At 44.9% G+C, this 21,574-nt stretch overlaps 1 protein-coding gene across 3 annotated transcripts in view; it reads right to left on the bottom strand.

Moving 5' to 3' along the window:
• Window positions 1–865: 865 nt before the first annotated feature.
• CFLAR (CASP8 and FADD like apoptosis regulator) overlaps window positions 866–21,574 on the bottom strand; it is a 50,711-nt gene continuing 30,002 nt past the window's right edge. For all 3 annotated transcript variants that reach the window (XM_068967309.1, XM_068967310.1, XM_068967312.1), the window contains 4 exons: window positions 18,086–18,135; window positions 17,321–17,402; window positions 3,479–3,995; window positions 866–1,335 (listed from right to left, as the gene is read on the bottom strand). In XM_068967309.1, coding sequence (XP_068823410.1) covers window positions 1,197–1,335; window positions 3,479–3,995; window positions 17,321–17,402; window positions 18,086–18,135 — 788 coding nt within the window. In that variant the 3' untranslated portion in view covers window positions 866–1,196. The remainder of the gene's footprint in view (window positions 1,336–3,478; window positions 3,996–17,320; window positions 17,403–18,085; window positions 18,136–21,574) is intronic.

The following is a 21,574-nucleotide window of genomic DNA, read 5'->3' as shown; positions in this document are numbered from 1 at the left end:
CTGAGACCTTTTGTATGCGGGAGGGTATGCAAAAAGAAAGCCTTGTCTCAATGAGGGTCAGGACTGCTGCCCCTGCATAACTCTGCATATTCCATTATGTACAACTTGGGGTATATAAGCTGATTTTGAAAAATAGTTTTTGGAGTCTTGCACCGATGCTGGGCTTCCCCATGTCATTCTTTTCTCCCTTTTTCGGCTGAATTCCCATCTGGGGCGTGGAGGCTCACCATGTTTACTTACTTGTCCGGATTCTAAGATCCCTAAGAGAGAGAGCCCAAGGCGGGGCACTCTCCGATATTCAAACGGACGCCGGTGGCCTAACGTAGATGGTACAAGTTACTTGTCTGGGACTTTATTGGCTTTCCACGTGTATCAAGTTATTCAGCCTCTTTTCCTTAATTTTCCTACTATACTATTTCTTCCTAATCTAATCTTATATTAATAAATAAATAAGTTTTTTCCCTCGCCTATCCGTCTCCTTTGAATCACCCTGGATCCACCGGGGCTGGACCCCGGCAGGTTTCAATCTTCTTAAATATATTATTTTATGGCCCAGAATATAGTCTGTTGTGGTAAATGTTTCATGAACATTTGCAAAAAATGCTCTACTGTTTTAAATGGTGGTAGTTTAGTTGCTAAGTTGTGTCCGACTCTTGGGACCCCATGGACTATAGCCTGCTGGGCTCCTCTGTCCATGGGATTCTCTATGCATGAATACCGGAGTGGGTTGCCATGTGTCCTCAAAGGGGATCTTCCTGATCCAGGGATTGAACCTGTGTCTCCTGTGACTCACTCCTGCATTGCAGGTGAATTCTTTACCACTGAGCCACCGGGGAAGCCCAAGGAGCCCCGTCCCTGGGATTCTCCAGGCAAGAACACTGGAGTGGGTTGCCACTTCCTTCTCAAAAGGAAAAGCACACTATACCTAATTAGATGTAGAAAGCTATGTGAATCCTAGGCAGACAGGCAACCTCAGATCTGAAAGCCACTATTTTAAATTGAATGTCTGTGACCACCCTCCAATATGATAATATTAGATAGCCCTTGGGAGGAGATTAGGTCATGTCAGTGTAGTCCTTATGAACAGGATCAGTACTCCTATAAGAAGAGACACAAGACAGCCTGTTCTCTCTGTGCTTTCTGCCATATGGAGACACAACAGGAAGCAGGTTCTCACCAGCCGTGACTTTGACTTTTTATTTGTGAGAGAGGAAGAGATTCTTTCTCAAAGTGTGCTGCAGCCAGACGTAGTATCGCTCCTTAGCAGACACTTTGCTGTTCCAATCATACACCAGGCTGTTGAGTTCAGTGTGGAGTTCCAGGAGCGAGTGCTTTCTGGAGGGAACGTAAAAGGCAAAAATTAATTCCATGCAATTATCAATGAGGAGACAGATTATCATCAGAATGAAATCAACTCACAGATATGAAAGTGCTGTAAAACTGTTCCTTTCTAAATAGTCTATAAGCTGCTTAGCAAATGAACTAAACAGGTTTGCAGCAGTCTTGTTTGATGACCACAGTCCCCTCCCCCAAGAGGCAACTCTGCAAATGCAGGATGAATGTAAAAGGCCAGGCCAACGATGTGGCTGGCCCATGGCATTTCCACCTTGGAAGGCTGAGTCACTGCTGCTCTAGTCCTCCCCTTACTGTTGAGCCATTCCTGAGGAGGTTAGGTGTCCCGGGCCCTGAGATTTATTCCTAGGGTCTCCCAAGCGACAAAAAGATGCCTTTCACAAGTGACTTGGAGATACTATAAATTGTAATTAGTGGGCAACTGAAAAGGGACTACTAATCTTCATTTGAGGCACAGTGAGGCTTGCTTCCACCTAAAGGAACACCAGACCACTCACTAATGGTTCCCTTAGAAAAGTATTCTTGCTAATAAACACCAAAAATGTCCAAGTAACAAAGACTTGCAAATCTGTACAATCTGGTACCAGTTTTTACCCATCAAACTGTCAAGACGTGGGGAAATAAAAGAGCACACAGTATTAGTGAGAACTCAGGGATGTAGACAGTCTCATAAAAGCAGGCCTATGAGAATTCCCTGGCAGTCCAGTGGTTAGGACTCAATACTCTCACTACCAGGGTTCTGGGTTCAATCCCTGATTGAGAAACTACAGTCCCTCAAGCCACATGGCATGGCCAAAATTTTTTTTGAAAAGTTGGTCTAACTGATCTAGAAGACAATCTGATAAGATGTATCAAAGGTTTTTAACATGCTTATTGGACTTCCCTGGTGGTCCAATGGTTAAGAGTCTGCCTGCCAATGCCGGGGACAAGTGTTTGATTCCTGTTCTGGGAAGATTTCACATGCCAGAGGGTAACTAAGCCTGTGTGCTACAATTGCTGAGCCCATACTCTACAGTCTGTGCTCTGCAACAAGAGAAATCACTGCAATGAGAAGTCCGCAGACTGCAAGGAAGAGCAGCCACCACTCTCTGCAACTAAAGAAAAGCCTGAGTGCAGCAAGGAAGACCCAGTGAGGTCATAAATAAATAAACATATTTTTTAATGCTTGTCATTTGACACAGTAATTCCACTTCTGGGAATTTTCCCCTCAATAAAACAATTAAGAATAAGCACAATACTGACCTAAAAAGAGGTAAAAACATTGCCCAATGCAAAACATTGCCCAATGACTAAAGACTGGCCAAGGAAATTATGCTATAACCATATTAGGGACTACTCTGCATAGTAAAATGCTATGGAAACATGATTCCTGACATGTAAAAATAAGCTGTTACACAAAGTAAAAGCATGTTATAAAATAACAGTAGATTATTATTTCATTTTGGCTTAAAACACATGTTTATGTATAACTGTATGGGATCCAAAAAAGATCTGGGAGGCAATATATTGAGATTTGGTTAACAGGTTGGTTCTGGTAAGTTGGATTAAAACCGCTTGTTATGTTCTGCCTTCAGCATCTATATCTCATGGTTTGTTGGTGGTGGTGGTGGTTTTTTTCCTAGTAAGGAGCATGCATTGCTTTTGTAATAAGAAAAAACAAACATTTCTTAATTTTGAAGGAAAATATCCAAACCACAAGCTCTACTAAATATCCTTCTAAGGCACAAAGCATTCATAAACTGTGCAGAATCTATCTCAGACTCTTAAGGAAACCGCAACAAGGGATGAAAAAAAAACCCTGAAGAGAAGGGCATCAAACAGTGGCACTTCCATCTTGGTGCCTGTGTGCATGCTAAGACGCTTTAGTCGTGTCCATCTCTTTGCGACCCTAAAGACTGTAGCCTGCCAGGCTCCTCTGTCCATGGGATTCTCCAGGCAAGAATACTGAAGTGGGTTGCCATGCCCTCCTCCAGGGGATTTTCCCAACCCAGGGATGCAACCCGCATCTCTTATGTCTCCTGTGTTGGCAGGTGGGTTTTTTACCACTAGCACCACTTGGGAAGACCCTTCCATCTTGGCAGCAGAACAACTGGGGCCAGGATCCACCACAGCTTGGGCGGCTCACCTTTCTTTCCACAGTTTCTGGGAGAGGCACCGCAGGTACAGTGAGGGTGAGCTGGAGGGTCCCTCTAGCAGGGACACATCTGCTTTGCACAGGCTCCAGAAGAAGTCAGCTTCTCGGTGAATCAAATCTTGGTAGGCCCCAGGCTGCCTGGCCTTGGATTCTGCACTTTTCACTGACGGCCCGTCCACCTCTAGGAAGCTGCTGTCCTCCAGCTGGCCTTCTGATTTCACATAGCTCTGAATGAAAAAGAGCTTTGGCTTCCCTGAGAGAGAAGGGCACATGTCTGCCATGAACATTCTTCTGATATGATCCAAAGGAACCCCAGAGTGAGTCTGATCCACACCAAACACGCTCTGGGAGCCCCCTCGGCTCACCAGGATACACGCAAAGCTGTCAGAGTCTCGGTGCTGGGGCATCTGGGCAACCTGGCGTAGAATGTTGGTTATATCTGTCATAGTGAGATATAAGAAATGCCTGACTTCATAGCCCAGGAAAGTGAAGGTGTCCCGAAGAATGTCTGGAAAAAACAAAGATGAAAAACAACACAGGAGTAAGGAAAGGTCAAGAGACACTGGGTCACAATCCTAAACATGGTCTCATCTCCATTACTTGTCTGTTTCTGCTTTTTGTGTCATAGTTTGAGACTTTACCCTGGTGGCTCAGACGGTAAAGAATCTGTCTGCAGTGAAGTTTCTATCCCTGGGTTGGGAAAATCTCCTGGAGAAGCAAATGGCTACTCACTCCAGTATTCTTGCCTAGAGAATTTCAGGAACAAAGAAGCCTGGAGGGCTACAGTCCATGGAGTTGCAAAAAGTTGGACATGACTGAGCAACTAACATTTTCTCTTCTGAGGCTTTAAAGGTCCTGAGCAGAGAAGGTAATGGCATCCCACTCCAGTACTCTTGCCTGGAGAATGCCATGGACGGAGAAGCCTGGTGGCTGCAGTCTATGGGGTCGCTAAGAGTTGGACACGACTGATCGATTTCACTTTCACCTTTCACTTTCAAGCAATGGAGAAGGAAATGGCAACCCACTCCAGTGTTCTTGCCTGGAGAATCCCAGGGACAGGGGAGCCTGGTGGGCTGCCATCTCTGGGATTGCACAGAATCGGACACGACTGAAGCGACTTAGCAGCAGCAGCAGCAAAGGTCCTGAGAACGGGTCAGGAGGATAGAACCAGCCTGAAACATGACTTATGTGACTCATGTCCCAGCTTCACAGCCATGGTCTGTCCCGCTACATTCTCTTTCCCTGAGGCCACCGCCACATCTGGCCTCAGGCATGGACTGAGCCCACCTCTCATCTACATGAGAGTGAAAAACACTTTTTCCTTTCAACCAAAACTTTTGTTCGAGGGGCTCCTTCTTAAAATAACCCAGTTCATAGGAATGGGTGCATTTGCAGAGCACAGACCTAAATCTAGATCCAGGGGCCACAGAACCTCCCTCCCACCTTATATTTTGGGCTTCTCTGACGGCTCAGATGGTAAAGTATCTGCCTGCAGTGCCAAAGACTTAGGTTCAATCCCTGGGTCGGGAAGGTCCCCTGGAGAAGGGAATGGCAACCCACTCCAGTATTGTTGCCTGGAGAATTCCATGGATAGAGGAGCCTGGCAGGCTACAGTCCATGGGATCACGAAGAGTCAGATACAACTGAGTGACTAACACTTTCACTTCCCTTTTCAATTCACCAGTAAGTCAGCAAAAGGCAACGATGATAACCATCACCTAAGAATGTAGTTAAACTATTCACTGTTGTCCTTCTGCCAGACCAAGAGGTAAGGGCAAAAAAACCACTGAATTATATGTATATATGTGTGTGTGTGTGTGTGTTTATATATAAATATATATATATATATATACATACATAAAATGCCATAATGAAGAGATATAAAGAAGGGGCCAATCTCTTTAAAATCCTATGACAAGCAACCTCACTTGTCTACATAGGGTCTCGGAGTGCTAGACAAGGCGCAGCAGCACCTCCTGCTAGGCAAGGTTTCTGAGGGTGTAGGCAAGGCTTCAGTGCCAAGTTCTGTGCTCAGCTGGGGCTGTACCATGAGAGAACCTGGACGGGGACTCCAGTGCCATCCCCTCTGCTTTATTCCAAACTCTCCCTTTCAGGAGTCACTCTCCAGTCATGGAGCATTCTCTCCCCTAGGGGGCAGAAGCAAACAGAGAAACACCAGACTCAAAGCTCTTTTGTTTACTTGTCTCAGACTGGCTTAGTCCCCTCAAAAGCCTCTTTTCACTGATAGACTGACTCCCTTATCAAAGCCCTTGAAAGAAAGCCACTTCCTTCCTTTCCATCCTTGTATGCAGGGGTCTGAACAGAACCCATGCTATCCTGCACCTTACTTAATTTCTTGTTTTGATCTGGGCTACCCGCAGGCTCTGGCCAGGCTGTCTCATAGAACCCATGCTGTCCTGCGCCTTACTTAATTTCTTGCTTTGATCTGGGCTGCCCACAGGCTCTGGCTGAGCTGTCACAAGGCAGTTGGCAGCCCACTGCATGAAACTGGGTAAAAGAGGAAGTCTTGGAATCACAAGGTCTCAGTTTCAGTCCTGACTCCTCCACCCACACACAGGTCTAAACCTTGTCTGGTCCTGAAAGAAGGCTAACTTTCGCTAACAGAAGAGCTAAGAAGGAGATGGGAATCTGTGGTCTAGAAGAACAGAAGGAAAAAGAATAAAGCTGGAAGAGGATCCAAAAGCCATACAGGTCCTCAAGGCCAAGTATAAGGCCAATCAGAACACCAGACCTGAATGGGCCTCAGACAAAGACAGAGGACCCCTTAAAATATTCCTGAGGCAACAGTCACTCAATGGACACGGTCTGAAGGGATCCCAGCTGGCATTTCCCATTAATAACACACCTTTTCTCTATCAGATGATGAGGACTGAGGCTAGCTGTTGTTTTTTCTTGACCCAGCAAGAACATGGATATAAGCCAGTCTATACAGGATCAAGATCATGATAGTGTGGCTTTGAAGAAGTGACATCTGTGACTTACTCATCTATAAAATGGATCAGTGACTAAACCATATCTTCCAGAAGGTGGCTGTAAGGATCCACTGAAATTTCTGTCAAGATGCTTTGCAAACTGTGAGTGCTTATTCAAATATAAGATAATGGTTTGGGGACTTCCCCTGTGGTCCTGCGGTTAAGAATTCACTTGCCAATGCAGGACACATGGGTTTGATCCCTGGTCCAGGAAGACCCCACATGCCATGGGGCAGCTAAGCCCATGTGCTGCAACTACCAAACCCTGCGTGCCTAGAGCCTGTGCTCCACAACAAGAGAAGCCACTGCAACGGGAAGCCAGCCCACCACAACAGGCCAGCCCCTGCTCGCCGCAACCAGAGAAAGCCCGTGTGCAGCAACAAGGACCCAGCACAGTCCAAAATAAATATAAAATAAGTAAATAAAACATTTTTTTAAGATATTAGTTTTAAAGAATATAAAGGCATCCACTTCACCACAAATCATGGAGCCTGCCTGCAATGCCTCTCTTGTATGGAATCTACTTCCTTAGAAACCAGTGCGCTAAGTCACTTCAGTTGTGTCCAACTCTGTGTAACTCCATGGAGGCTACAGTCCATAGCGTTGCACAAGCAAGAATACTGGAGTGGGTTGCTATTTCCTTCTCCAGGAGATCTTCCCAACTCAGGGATCAAACCCATGTTTCTTATGTCTCCTGCATGGGCAGGCAGGTTCTTTAGCACTAGTGCCACCTGGGAAGCCCCTTAGAGTGAAAGCTAACTAAAATGGACTCAGAGTGGCCAGATCTAGATGCTGCACTCCCATGTATCAACAGTAACTTCCCTGTCTTTCTTTGCAAATAGGGGAAGAAAAATGTGGGTGTTGAGTTTGGAAAATAAAACTTCAGCCAACTGCAGAAGTCCCACTTCTCCTACCCATCTTGGAAACTCCACACCTGACCCAGCCCTCTCTCTGTAAAATTCAGCTGTTCCTTTATTAACTTCCTGAGAGGGGTCTATTCTGGCCTGACAGTGCAGGGCTGTTGGGGAAAAGCTAGAATCAGCACTGCCCACCAGTCTGGGGACTACTGAGATGAAATCCAAAAAATTAAACACAGTGAAATGTCATGACTCCATTCAGTTAGAATGTGTTGTGACTGAAATGAGCTCACATTTATCTTAATACTACCTACAAAATGAGATTCATTAAATAAAAGTATAGAATAAAAAAGAAAGGGTGGCTGCTTCACCAGTCTATTTACAATCACTTATTGAGTAACTTTAATAAACCCAGCTCAAGTTATTACAAAGCACATGAATGCAACTCAAGTGTGCAGCATATTCTTAGTGGAAAGGGGAGTTTTGAGGTCAAACATGAAGGACAAATGCAAGATTGACAATACTTAACCAGGTTTCTTTACTCAGAAGTAAAGGCTGCTCAGAAGCTTTAAGGCCAACATGCATCGCAAAGCTCTTAAAGGGGAACAAATTATTCTCATCTATTAAAACTCACTTGACCTCAAAACTCATGCTTTACAAGTTCCTCTTCCTTGTGTTAGAGAAACACTGTGGTTACAGGATACAGATGAAGTAAACCGTGTAGTTCTTATTCATCAAGAAGCCCACACTCTTGTTGGGAAAGCAAACTAGATCAGTCATTTCCGTTGCTCAGTTGTGTCCAACTATTTGCAACTCTGTGGACTGCAGCACGTCAGGCTTCCCTGTCCATCACCAACTCCTGGAGCTTGCTCAAACTCACGTCCATCGAGTCAGTGATGCCATCCATCTGATCATCTATCATCCCCTTCTCCTCCTGCTTTCAACCTTTCCCAGCATCAAGGGTCGCATCAGGCAGCCAAACTATTGGAGTTTCAGCTTTAGCATCAGTCCTTCCAGTGAAGGACTGATTTCCTTTAGGATGGACTGGTTGGATCTCCTTGCAGTCCAAGGGACTCTCAAGAGTCTTCTCCAGCACCACAGTTCAAAAGCATCAATACTTCAGCACTTAGCTTTCTTTATAGTCCAACTTTCACATCCATACAAGACTACCAGAAAAACCACAGCCTTGGCTAGATGGACATTTGTTGGCAAAGTAATGTCTCTGCTTCTTAATATGCTGTCTGGGTTGGTTATAGCTTTTCTTCAAAGGAACAAGTGTCTTTTAATTTCATGGCTGCAGTCACCATCTGCAGTGATCTCGGAGCCCAAGAAAATAAAGTCTGTCACTGTCTCCATTGTTTCCCCATCTATTTGCCATGAAGTGATGGGACCGGATGCCATGATCTTCATTTTCTGAATGTTGAGCTTTAAGCCAGCTTTTTCACTCTCCTCTCTCACTTTCATCAAGAGGCCCTTTAGTTCCTCTTCACTTTCTGCCATAAGGGTGGTGTCATCTGCATATCTGAGGTTATTGATATTTTTCCTGGCAATCTTGATTCCAGTTTGTACTTCATCCAGCCTGGCATTTCTCATGATGTACTCTGCATATAAGTTAAATAAGCAGGGTGACAATATACAGCCTTGAGGTACACCTTTCCCAATTTGGAACCAGTCTGTTGTTTCATGTCCAGTCCTAACTGTTGCTTCTTGACCCACATACAGATTTCTCAGGAGGTATGTCAGGTGGTCTGGTATTCCCATCTCTTTAAGAATTTCCCACAGTTTATTATGATCCACACAGTCAAAGGCTTTGGCATAGTCAATAAAGCAGAAATAGATGTTTTTCTGGAATTCTCTTTCTTTTTCTATGATTACCAAAGGATGTTGGCAATTTGATCTCTGGTTCCTCTGCCTTTTCTAAATCCAGTTTGAACATCTGGAAGTTCTTGGTTCATGTACTGTTGAAGCCTGGCTTGCAGAATTTTGAGCATTACTTTTCTAGGGTGTGAGATGAGTGCAATTGTGCAGTAGTTTGAACATTGCTTGGCATTTCCTTTCTTTGGGATTGGAATGAAAACTGACCTTTTCCAGTCCTGTGGCCACTGCTGAATTTTCCAAATTTGCTGGCATATTTGAGTGCAGCACTTTCACAGCATCATCTTTCAGGATTTGAAATAGCTCAACTGGAATTCCATCACCTCCACTAGCTTTGTTCATAGTGATGTTTCCTAAGGCCCACTTGACTTAGCATACCCAGATATCTGGCTCTAGGTGAGTGATCACACCATCGTGGTTATCTGGGTCATGAAGATCTTTTTTGTACAGTTTTTGTGTGTATTCTCGCCACCTTTTCTTGATATCTTCTGCTTCTGTTAGGTCCATACCATTTCTGTCCTTTATTGAGCCCATCTTTGCATGAAATGTTCCCTTGGTATCTCTCATTTTCTTGAAGAGATCTCTAGTCTTTCCCATTCTGTTGTTTTCCTCTATTTCTTTACACTGATCACTGAGGAAGGTTTTCTTATCTCTCCTTGCTATTCTTTGGAACTCTGCATTCAAATGGGTGTATCTTTCCTTTTCTTCTTTGCCTTTGGCGTCTCTTCTTTTCTCAGCTATTTGTAAAGTCTCCTCAGACAATCATTTTGCCTTTTTGCATTTCTTTTTCTTGGGGATGGTCTTGATCCCTGTCTCCTGTACAATGTCACGAACCCCAGTCCATAGTTCTTAAGGCACTCTATCAGATCTAACCCCTTGAATCTATTTGTCTTTTCCACTGTATAATCATAAGGGATTTTCTTTAGGTCATAACCTGAATGGTCTAGTGGTTTTCCGTTACTTTCTTCAATTGAAGTCTGAACTCAGCAATAAGGAGTTCATGACCTGAGCCACAGTCAGCTCCCAGTCTTGTTTTTGCTGACTGTATAGAGCTTCTCCATCTTTGGCTGCAAAGAATATAACCAATCTGATTTCGGTATTGACCATCTGGTGATGTCCATGTGTAGAGTCTTCTCTTGTGTTGTTGGAAGAGGGTGTTTGCTATGACCAGTGGGTTCTCTTGGCAAAATTCTGTTAGCCTTTGTCTTACTTCATTTGGGCCAGGTGTGGGCACCAAGGTGGCACAGAGCGGGTGGCATGGAGGTGCTGGGTTCAGCAGGAGCAGGCCAGGGGCAAACCCCTGATGCTCCCTGGTGGTACAGTGGTTAGAATTCGCTGCAGCCCAGGTTTGATTCCCGGTCAAGGAAGCCTTTCTTCTTCCTCTCCCCCTGCCACCTACTGATCTCCCTGGCGCAACCCTACCACCCTATTAGCTCATGCTTGCTCTGCCAGCCTCAGTGCTGTGACAGCAGCCCCTTGGGGCCCTGCAGCTCTAGCCCAAGCATGGTCAGGCCACCTCCACTGTTCCCCAGGACAAACCTTTTGGCCACAGTGGCAACCTTGCCCACTCCAAGCTGTCCACCACCAGCTTCTTCCTTCTCGGATGCCCTCCCCACTGCTTGGACTCTCAGCAGCACCGCTTCCACCATGACCCACCTGGGGCCTCCCAATGCCTGCCTTCCTCCCTGCTGAGGGGCTGTGGCTGGTGCCCCTCATGGCTGTAGTGATGCTCCTGGGCTTGTGCTGGGGACCCTGCTGTTGTGGTGTAAGGAGGTGGGGATGGGTAGGGTGGGGTTAGGGGTGGGCTGGGGTGGGCCGGGGCGGTCGCCATGGGTGTGAGCAGCTGCACGATGGTGGCCACAGCGGAAGGTGCGGGAGGAGTATCTACATCTACAAGTGGGGCCAGTGGCCACGAACACACCTTCCTTACCACATGCCTCATGCCAGCAACCGCTATGGGAGGCTCAGCCACTGTGCCAGGTCCTGGGCTGGCTGTGACTCTCATGCGCTGGTGGTGGCTCCAAGAAGGTCCTGGTCTTAAGTGGGCTCTGGGAGGCAGACCCAGGCACCCAGGAGGCATAGGTGTGATGATGAATGTGGACCTGTGCTGGCAGTCACACCGCCGCGCAGTGGAAGGAAGAGAGCACACAGATACCAGTGGGGCCGGCCGGGAAAACCTTGCCAACCAGATGGGAGGCTGTAGGTATGGTCTAGGCAGAGATGCCTGCCAGGGTGGACTACCCGACCAATATGGTATTCCACCTGCCTGACCACAGCTCTCAGGCCTACGACAGTGAGGCAAGATTTACCCAGAAGACCTCCCTCCCTACTCCTAACCAAAGGTGGGTACGTGGGCACACATACAGACACACCCCTCACCTAGTTATGACATCCAGTAGTTTCCCATTCCCTCCAAACTGTCTGTCTATCCAGGATACACTCCATCCCCTCTCCCCAACCTGTCATCCACTTTCCCTAGGAATTCTCCCCAGGGGTAATCGCACACCACAGTCTCCTTTTAGCCCAATCTTGGGCTCCTCTATCACCAAAGGCTTTCATGTCTGTTTACAGACTGTTTTCTTCAGAGGTGAAGTGGACGGCCGATGAAGTGCACCAACATGAGGCGACGGTGGAATCCCCTGTGGAAAAGGAGCCCCCGTGGGCCGACGGGTGCTTGCCATCGCTGCAGGAGGTTTCCTCAACAGCTCTGCTGGGGCCTTGGGCGTCAGTGTGGATCAGTGACAGCGTGGGACGAAGGTGCTTGTGGCCGTGGTTGGTGGCCACCCCACGTGTGTCAGGGCATGGAGAAGAATAATCACATAGGAGAGGGGGCGGCGGTGAGCCGGGTGCTGGGACGCAGGACTCGGGGTGCTTGGATGTGTATAAATGCGTATAAAACAATGACTGACATGTCACATAGAGCAGCAGGAGTTTACGTAAAATAGGAGATCAGAGTAGGGAAAGTCAGTGCAGTCAGACACCTGAAGGGGAAATTATGGGGAAGGTGTAATTCAGCTGTGGTTCCCCCCAAAAAAACACCAGGGCAAAGGAAAGGCCTCCAAGTGGAAGGAAAATGGTGAATAAAGAAAGAAGAGTGAGAAAGGAAGTGGGCAGTGGAGGGGGCGGGGCTTGTATAAACCTGACTTTCGATTGGTTCAGATATACCGATCAGGGGGTTTTACTGGACAATCCATTTACTGGACACACAAAATTATAAGCTACTTTACAAACGTCGTTTTTCTTTTAAGCTACAGATGATGACTAGTAATTCCTTCAGGACTAGCTTTTCTTAGGAGAAAACAATATTAATAATAAACATGTCAAGTGCATGTCAAGAGAGGCTTCTGTAGCCCCTTAAGCAGCCTTAAAGTCCTCTACTTTTCTACTTACCCACCACACCTTTTCCACAATCCCAAAACTCCAGAAGCTCTGAAAAACTTAAGTTCTTTTCCCTAACTTGTGTTGTAGCAAAATCTTTCCTGAACTAATGAAAAGCTATTTATAGTCTTTATTCCACTTAGTGCAAATATGCATTCCTTTTGCTGTAGAAATAATCACAGATTATGGGGCACTACCCTAGACCCCACTGGAATGTTCTATAAATTACAGTATATGTACCATATCATCATTCTGAATTCTTAAACTTTTAAATTTTGAAATACAAGGGTCTCCAATAAGGGCTTGTGGACCTAAAATTCTTTACATCCTAGATTTAAGCTGTCTGTGAAAAAAGGGTTTGCTATGTAGCACTGAGTTAAAGGGCTTCCCAGGTATCTCAGTGGTAAGGAACCTGCCTACCAATTCAGGAGACACAGGAGACACAGGTTCGATCTCTGGGTCTGGAAGATCCCTTGGAGAAGGGAATGGCAACCCACTCCAGTATTCTTGCCTGGAGAAATCCATGGACAAAGAAGCCTGGAGGGCTGCAGACCAGGGGTTCGCAAAGAGTCGGACAAGGTTGACGCAACTAAGCCCATGTGCTACAACTATTGAGCCTGTGCTCCAGAGATAAGAATGCTCAGAAAGGGCTTCCCTGGTGGCTCAGTGGTAAAGAACCTGCCTGCCAATGCAGGAGACACAGGATCAATCCCTGATCTGGAAAGATCCCACGTGCCGCAGAGCAACTAAGCCCATGTGCTACAACCATTGAGCCTGTGCTCCAGAGCCAGGAGCCGCAGCTGCTGAAGCCCACAGGCCCATGCTCCTCATGAAGAGAAGCCACTGCCATGAGAAGGCCGCGCACTGCAGCCAGAGTGTAGCCTCTGCTACTGCAGCTAGAGAAAAGCCTGCCCAGGAGAAAGACCCAGCACAGCCAAACTAAAAAAGAATGCCCAGAAAAAAAAAAAAGCATCCACCACAGACTTCTGGTTCCACACACTCTCCCTCCGCCCAATTCCCAGGGAAGCTATCTTTAATAGTCTGCTAATGCCAAGGGAGTTAAAAGGGGGAGGCTTCTCTTCCTTGGCACTCCAGCTAGCAGGCAACAGTGGCTGCTCTATGGGAATGAAGCCTCCATCATCATCTCAGGTGTCAGACTTCTACGTGTTTTCAAAGCATAGCAGCAGAGACCACCATGGCTGCTCTGATTCCCCTTGCTGAGTTTTGTTTATATCTATCAGTACAGGAAAATGCTGCTGATTTGGGCTGTCACCCATCCCATTAAGTGAAATTGAGGAAAGGGGCTGCGTAACTCCAAGGAGCAGCCAAGCTCCAGTCAACACCCTTGCGAAGCTCTCTCTGTGACCGACTTTCGGCTTTCAGAACGACTGCTGCTCTATTAGAAGAGAAAGTTTACCTGCGCAAATTTCCCAGAGAAATGTGCAGCATCTGTTAGAGAAATCTACATCTTAGCCTAGTTAAAAGAGCACACAAAAATCTTCAAGCTTTTCAGAAACAGTGAGGGAGAAAAGATGAACAAACACATCCTCTTAAAATCTGCAAACATCATCTTTCATTCAGCCTAAAAAGCCCAGCCAGGGCCCAAGGTCAAGGTCCAGAGTCCACGTGTCTGTGATCTGGGGCTCTCACTTCTCCCCTCCTTAACAAGATGCTCTGTCAGGGCGCCTTGAAGCAGGACCTCGTGCAAGTCTAGCTTTGCTAGGCCTCTGACACAAGTGACGCGACACCGAGGATGCCAAGCACAAAGCCACTGAACTGAGACAATTGGCCCCAAATCCTTAAGCCTCTGCGTCTGCTCCAAGAAGAGGCTACTGACTTCTCTAAAGATTCTTCTCAAGAATGAGCCATTTAAAAAAAGAGTTACAAAAATTTTTTTTAAAGAATGAGCCACCAAATGATAACCTTATCTTTGTTCACAATGTGTCTCTGAGGCCAGTCTCTACCTTGTGGCCTCTATACCTGCTTCACATAGGGCCAAGTGTGGTGTTTTGCATATAGTAGGTGCTCAATAAACATTTATGGAATAAAGGAAGAATAAACCTATAAAGCTTTGGGGAAATCACATACTCTTTGGATAGATGTCTCATTTTTTTTGAGGACAGGAACAGATAGGTGTAAGGGAGTCTGCTAAATTCTACAGGTACAAAGGAATGGTTTTAGAAACATATTAAGACCAACAGAGCTTATTCCTTTGTTCATTCACCCAACAAATATTTACTGAACTCTCACGTGCCACCCAGTGCCAGGTTCTGAAGACACATAGCAGAAGCTCACCACCCTCATGGAACTTACAGCGAAGTAGCTAAAAACAGAGGCTTTGCAGTCAATCTTTCAAACCCCAGCTCTATCACTTAATGAGAAAAGCTACAAAGGGAGTTTATTGTGCTCTGGTTGCTCATCTTGAAAATGGGGATAAGAGTGATACTGTGCAGGGGCCCTGTGGGGCCCTGCATTTCTTTGATTATAGAAAACAGCCTTCACCCAGCTTCCATGACCCTCCCTGAGTTCCAATAGGCAGATTCAAGCAGCTGTTAATCAGGAAAGGAAGGAATGGAGGGAATGCAAGACCAGGGAGAAACAAAGTCAAGAACAGTGTTGGGGCAAAGTCCTGTGTACCCATCAACAGACAATATCTTCCAGCTATTTTGCAGATACTGATATAGGCCTCTGGATCCCAATTCTAAGCCATGGCGAGTTCTAGCCCAGTGATTTACAACTAAAATTAAACAAACAAAACGGACAAATAACATTAACTAACGTTCACAAAATGGATATTTTAGTGCCTGCTAAATGTGTGTGTGTGTGTGTGTGTGTGTGTGTGAGGCACTGCCCTAAGTTCTTTACAAGTACGACTCACTCACTCCTCCCAATCTCCCTATGAGGTGTGTCCTGTTATGAACTCAGTTTACAGAAGAAAAATGGAGCTACAGAGAGGCTAGAAAAAGTACCCCAGGTAACAAACTAGGACAAGGCCAAGCCATGATTCACACCTACATGGTGGTATCCCAGGGCTCAACTCTGATCACAACTCTGTAACACAGAAAAATACAAATACACACTCAGTCCCAGCCCACAAGAGGTTCATAACTCAACAAGGGATGTAGACACTGGAATCTGGCCATGAAAATCACAAGTCATGGCTTTATCTTTGTGATTCTCCTCACACAACAGCTATACATCCTGCACCAAGTCCAGTTGGGAACTTCTCGCTAATGAATGAAACAAAACTGGTCACAACCAAAACAGGAGGATGATTACAAAATCTCTTTTGGAGAAAACATTTCCTCATTCTTAAGTGAATACTAAAGGGCTAAACCAGAAAGAACAAATCTTGTAAACAGAATACAGCTCAATTTAAGAAAAATAAAACTAAATAAACACAGGACACATCGATAGCTCAAGAGACAGCATTTCTCACATCTAACTAAATACAGGACGGAGAAAGTGACATCATATCTGAAATCCTAGGAAATTCAGTGTAACAGTTGCTAATCGGACCTTTCTTGGATGCTCTTCCCATAAAACTTACCATAGTAACATTTAAATATATATATATTTATTTTTACTTATTTGGCCACACCGTGTCTTAGTGGTGGCACACAGGATCTTTGATCTTTGGGGGACATGCAGGATCTTTAGTTAAGGCGAGTGGATCTGGTTTCCCAATCAGGGATTGACCCAGGCCCCCTGCACTGGGAGCAGAGTCGTAGCCACTGGGCCACCAGGCAAGCTCCACCATGGTAACATTTTCAGTGAGCCTAAAAAACACAGTTCTGACTCATTCTAAGAGAATGCTGAGAAGCTGGAAAACTGTGGAAATAAAACGATCAATCCTTTCGAGAAAGAGATAAATAATGAAACCAAATTTTATTGCACTTATATAAGCTCTTCTCATTATTTTTTGATACATCACCAGTGACTGATTCAGTTCGAGTCAGACATCCAACAGCTGAGCAAATGAATCCATTCAGATCCAAACAAGGGTAAACAGGTAGTATAGACTCAGGCCAATAACCAAAGTCCAGGGTGGCAGAAACATTGCCTCTAAATGAGCACAAACTTATCCTATTTTTAATATTCCCCAGAAAAGCTTTAAAGATCTATCTAGGTGAAATGATGGGGCATCTGATAATACTGAAGCCCAGAACAACCTTCCATTTTTAACCCCTCCTTGGATTTCAGGACTCCTTCCTGCTGCAGCATCTAGCATGGAAAGACAAGACAGAACCGCCCCAACTTTCACAAAATTCGCCTTTGTGCCAGAGGCAGCACTATGGGTTCCTCCAACTCCCTTTCATTTTCCTCCTGACACACAGCTAGACTCAGTTCCTTGTCTACTGTGGCTGGATGGGGCCATGAGCTCTAACCAAAGGATTGTGGGTAGAAATGATACATATCACTTTAAAGCCTGTCCCTAAAGTCCTTCTGAGCTCCTCCTCTCACTTCTGTCATCCACCAGCCATACATAGAGGATCCAAAGACAACGCCAAGCCCTCAGATGATGACACCACTGATGTACACCTACAATGAAGCTCCCCAGCCCCATCCCCACCAGACATGAGTAAGAAACTACCCTTCCTGTGTGAAACCACATTTTTGGGCAGTGGTTTGTTAAGCAGCAGCTAGTGTTGATGCCTCTGATGAATACTGCTTGTGTGTGCCTCGATCTCACCGTGGAGCATCGATTCATCTGGGGCACCCACACCTACCTGTGTCATTGCCAATGCAGTCAATTATCAGGCAGATTCCCAGGGGCTTGCTCTGCATCTTATATCTCTCTTCTACTGTGTGCTGGAAAGGAAAGCAGGGATTGTCAAAGAAGCTAAACATTGTTCTCTTACCTCAAGGTCCCACCCATACTATCTTTTCTTTTGGATTTCCTTAAATTTCCTTTTGGCAGATGAGTTACTCAATAGGCACAGGCTGAAGTCACCACGACTGACATTTCCCTTCAACATCAACCAGTTATTTTAGTTTCTAATTAATTTTAATGAAACCTGCAGTCCCTTTACACATTAGCTTTGTGAGATAAAGATAACGTAAAACACAGAGAAAAGATGGGTCATAAGTTTCCATAGCAACCTGAGTTTGTACAAGTGATATTTTTCCAAACCAACGCAAAAGGAGGCCTTCTATTGCCTTCTGTTATAGAGAAGACATACCAGCATAGAAAAAGTCATAACAAGTCAAGGTTCAGGGTCACTGCTTACTTATTTACTCAGCAATCACTCAGCTGAGAAGAGAAATGCCACTTTGGAATTTTCCTGTATTCCAAAGTTCACTAATGCAATCCACTTCAACATCTTTTTCTTTGCTACATCCAAAGTTCCCCTTTAGAACAGAAGCGTTCTCAGAATAGCATCCTCAGCATCCTACTGTCACAAAGAATTCTTAATAGACAGCTATTTGTAAAGCCATCAGTGCTCCCACAGATACTGTGCTTACACTACCAACTCAGATCATTTATTCTGTACCTGAGGCAAAAATGCTCCTGATTCCTGAATGGGTCTCTTCACTGGTTCTCCTGGGGGTGAGAGAGAAATCATTTACAAAACTGAAGGAGAACCAAGACTGTTCCTAGTCCCTGCTAGCTTTTATGCCACACCTGTTCTCTTTTCCGATTTTCTTCCCCTCTACTATCTCTTCTTTCCCCAGCTATACTCAGCCCCAAGCTTCTAACCTCCCTCACACTGAAATACTTAACTGATAACAAAACACAAGTCCCCATGCTAAACAGGCTTTGTGTAGAAAAACCACCTAAATAGAAGTGAAAGAAGGTTCTCCCTTGCCCTTTTCCAGGTAAGAGCCCAGTGACGGGGGGGTGGGGGGGGGTGTTTAACCTGAGAGGGAGAATCTGCTAAACTTACTTCCCAACATATCAATAGCTTTACTGCATGTGCTGAAATTGCACACAATGCCTCAAGGAAACAGCCTTAGAGACTCAGAGAAGGAAAAGCTTTTGTGAGTTTGCCACTTAACAAAAGAGATGGCCATGTTTTCTTAATCCAGTGTCAATGGAAAATTGTAAAATAAAATGTCAATGGCAAGATATTGCACAGTGGACTTGGCAAATGTAGATGAGCCTAAAGCAAAGTAGATAAAAAATGACTTTACTAGTCCCAGGGAAGTGGAGAACCCACCCATTTTGAAGTCGTGAAGAGCTGGCTGAAACCCTAGCACCATTACTGATAAGCTCTGTGATCTGGGGCAAGTTTCTTCCTGAAGTCTCCGGGTTTGTTGGGGTTTGGTTTTGTCTTGTTTTGTTTTTTAATCTCTGAAATGAGCACCTGATTTATAAGATTGCTGCAAAAATGAGGAATTATATCTAAAGACAGGCAAAGGAAATGCCAGTGTTGGTCAAGTTTGGGGAAATGAGCACTTTCAAATGGTAATGCTGTATAAGCTGAAGCAGACTTTTTAAGGGACAATTAGCAATACCCTTTAAACCAATGCTCTGCTTCTAGAAGTTTATCCTAAGGAAATAACAGAACAAGTGTGCAAAAATGTCATGGAGAGGTACTGAAGGACTGTTTGTAATGGCCCTAAGCTAGAAAGAGCCTGAAAGTCTACTAACAAGAAACTGGTTAAATAAATAATGGTACATAGAATACTATGCAATGTTAAAACAAATAACAGAGATTTTATGTACTTGACATGAAAAGATATGCAGGATATATTAAGTGAAAAACAGATTGCTGAATAATATGTTTAATATTGAGCCAATGTACTTAAAATCATGTAATTGTGTGTGTATATTACATATACTTACTAAAGGTACACGGATCAAACATTAATAGTGGTTATGTCTGATACTCAGAATTAAGAGGAAAATTTCACTTTTTTATATTTTAACAATCATGGCTGAACAGAATTAAAGAAAACACACAAAATGATCTATGTAACATGTCCATCTCAGTTCAGGGTACTTCAGTTCAGTTCAGTTGCTCAGTTGTGTCCGACTCTGTGACCCCATGAACGGCAGCACACCAGGCCTCCCTGTCCATCACCAAATCCTGGAGTTTACCCAAACTCATGTCTATTGAGTCGGTGATGCCATCCAGCCATCTCATCCTCTGTCGTCCCCTTCTCCTCCTGCCCCTATTCCCTCCCAGCATTAGGGTCTTTTCCAGTGAGTCAACTCTTTGCATAAGGTGGCCAAAGTATTGGAGTTTCAACTTCAGCATCAGTCCTTCCAATGAACACACAGGACGGATCTCCTTTAGGACGGACTGGTGGGATCTCCTTGCAGTCCAAGGGACTCTCAAGAGTCTTCTCCAACACCACAGCTCAAAAGCATCAATTCTTCTGCACTCAGCTTTCTTCACAGTCCAACTTTCACATTGATACATGACCACTGGAAAAACCATAGCCTTGACTAGATGGACCTTTGTTGGCAAAGTAATGTCTCTGCTTTTGAATATGCTATCTAGATTGGTCATAACTTTCCTTCCAAGGAGTAAGCGTCTTTTAATTTCATGGCTGCATTCACCATCTGCAGTCATTTTGGAGCCCAAAAAAATAAAGTCTGACACTGTTTCCACTGTTTCCCCATCTAATTCCCATGAAGTGATGGGACCAGATGCCATGATCTTCGTTTTCTGAATGTTGAGCTTTAAGCCAGCTTTTTCACTTTCCACTTTCACTTTCATCAGGAGGCTTTTTAGTTCCTCTTCACTTTCTGCCATAAGGGTGGTGTCATCTGCATATCTGAGGTGATTGATATTTCTCCCAGCAATCTTGATTCTGGCTTGTGCCTCTTCCAGCCCAGCATTCCTCATGATGTACTCTGCATATAAGTTAAGTAAGCAGGGTGACAATATATAGCCTTGACGTACTCCTTTCCCTATTTGGAACCAGTCTGTTGTTCCATGTCCAGTACTAACTGTTGCTTTCTGACCTGCATACAGGTTTCTTAAGGGGCAGGTCAGATGGTCTGGTACTCCTATCTCTTTCAGAATTTTCCACAGTTTGTTGTGATCCACACAGTCAAAGGCTTTGGCATAGTCAATAAAGCAGAATTGAACTTTTGCTTTTTCGATGATCCAGTGGATGTTGGCAATTTGATCCCTGGTTCCTCTGCCTTTTCTAAAACCAGCTTGAACATCTGGAAGTTCACGGTTCACATATTGCTGAAGCCTGGCTTGGAGAATTTTGAGCATTACTTTACTAGTGTGTGAGATGAATGCAATTGTGCGGTCATTTGAGCATTCTTTGGCATTGCCTTTCTTTGGGAAAGTTCTCAGCGTACTTAGCACTTACTAAAAGTGTTAATAAATTGTAGTTATTGTAGTCATCATCCAGTTGAAATCTATTTGAAAGTCCGAAATAATAGGAACACTTGGTTTGATTAAACTTCTATTAGATTGAGGGAAAGTTATCAGGATGCTCTTCTCTTTTATCAGCAAATGAACCATATCCAAGCAAGAGCAGGCAACCAGCTCTCCTAAGGGTCTGCAGGGCTATTGATAGCTTCATCTACCTCACCTGTATAATTACCTTCAAGGATAAACTGGCCATCACAGAGCCCAGTGGAAAGAACTCTGATTATTTTAAATTCCTATCCAAATCTACCAAGTCTCCCAATTTAAACAGCTAACTCTCACCACCTCACTGGTGTTTTAAGAAACATGCTGTCAGAAATTAACTCACTCTTCAACAGCTCTGGCTGGAGGGCCAACTTTTATGCATGGAAGGATGGGCATGACTTGCTCCACCTGGCTGATGTGGGCAGAATGTTTGGAGGTGCACACAGACAGTATATTGGCTGAGTCAGGGGATTGCAAGGGGCCTGCCACATAAAGGAAGCTTCCATCAGGCCACCACCCTGCTTGGTACACTCAGGATCGCCACTGCACACAGAACAAATTCCAAGCTCCTCAGGGAAGACTGAGCCCTCCTTACCTGTCTAAGCAGCCCCGCCCCTTAAGTGCAATCATATCCACTACAGTAAGACTCAGCCCTCT

Source organism: Capricornis sumatraensis, chromosome 3 (genome assembly GCF_032405125.1).
Source record: "Capricornis sumatraensis isolate serow.1 chromosome 3, serow.2, whole genome shotgun sequence".
Classification (NCBI taxonomy): domain Eukaryota; kingdom Metazoa; phylum Chordata; class Mammalia; order Artiodactyla; family Bovidae; genus Capricornis; species Capricornis sumatraensis.
This window is presented reverse-complemented; position numbering and strand designations above follow the sequence as displayed.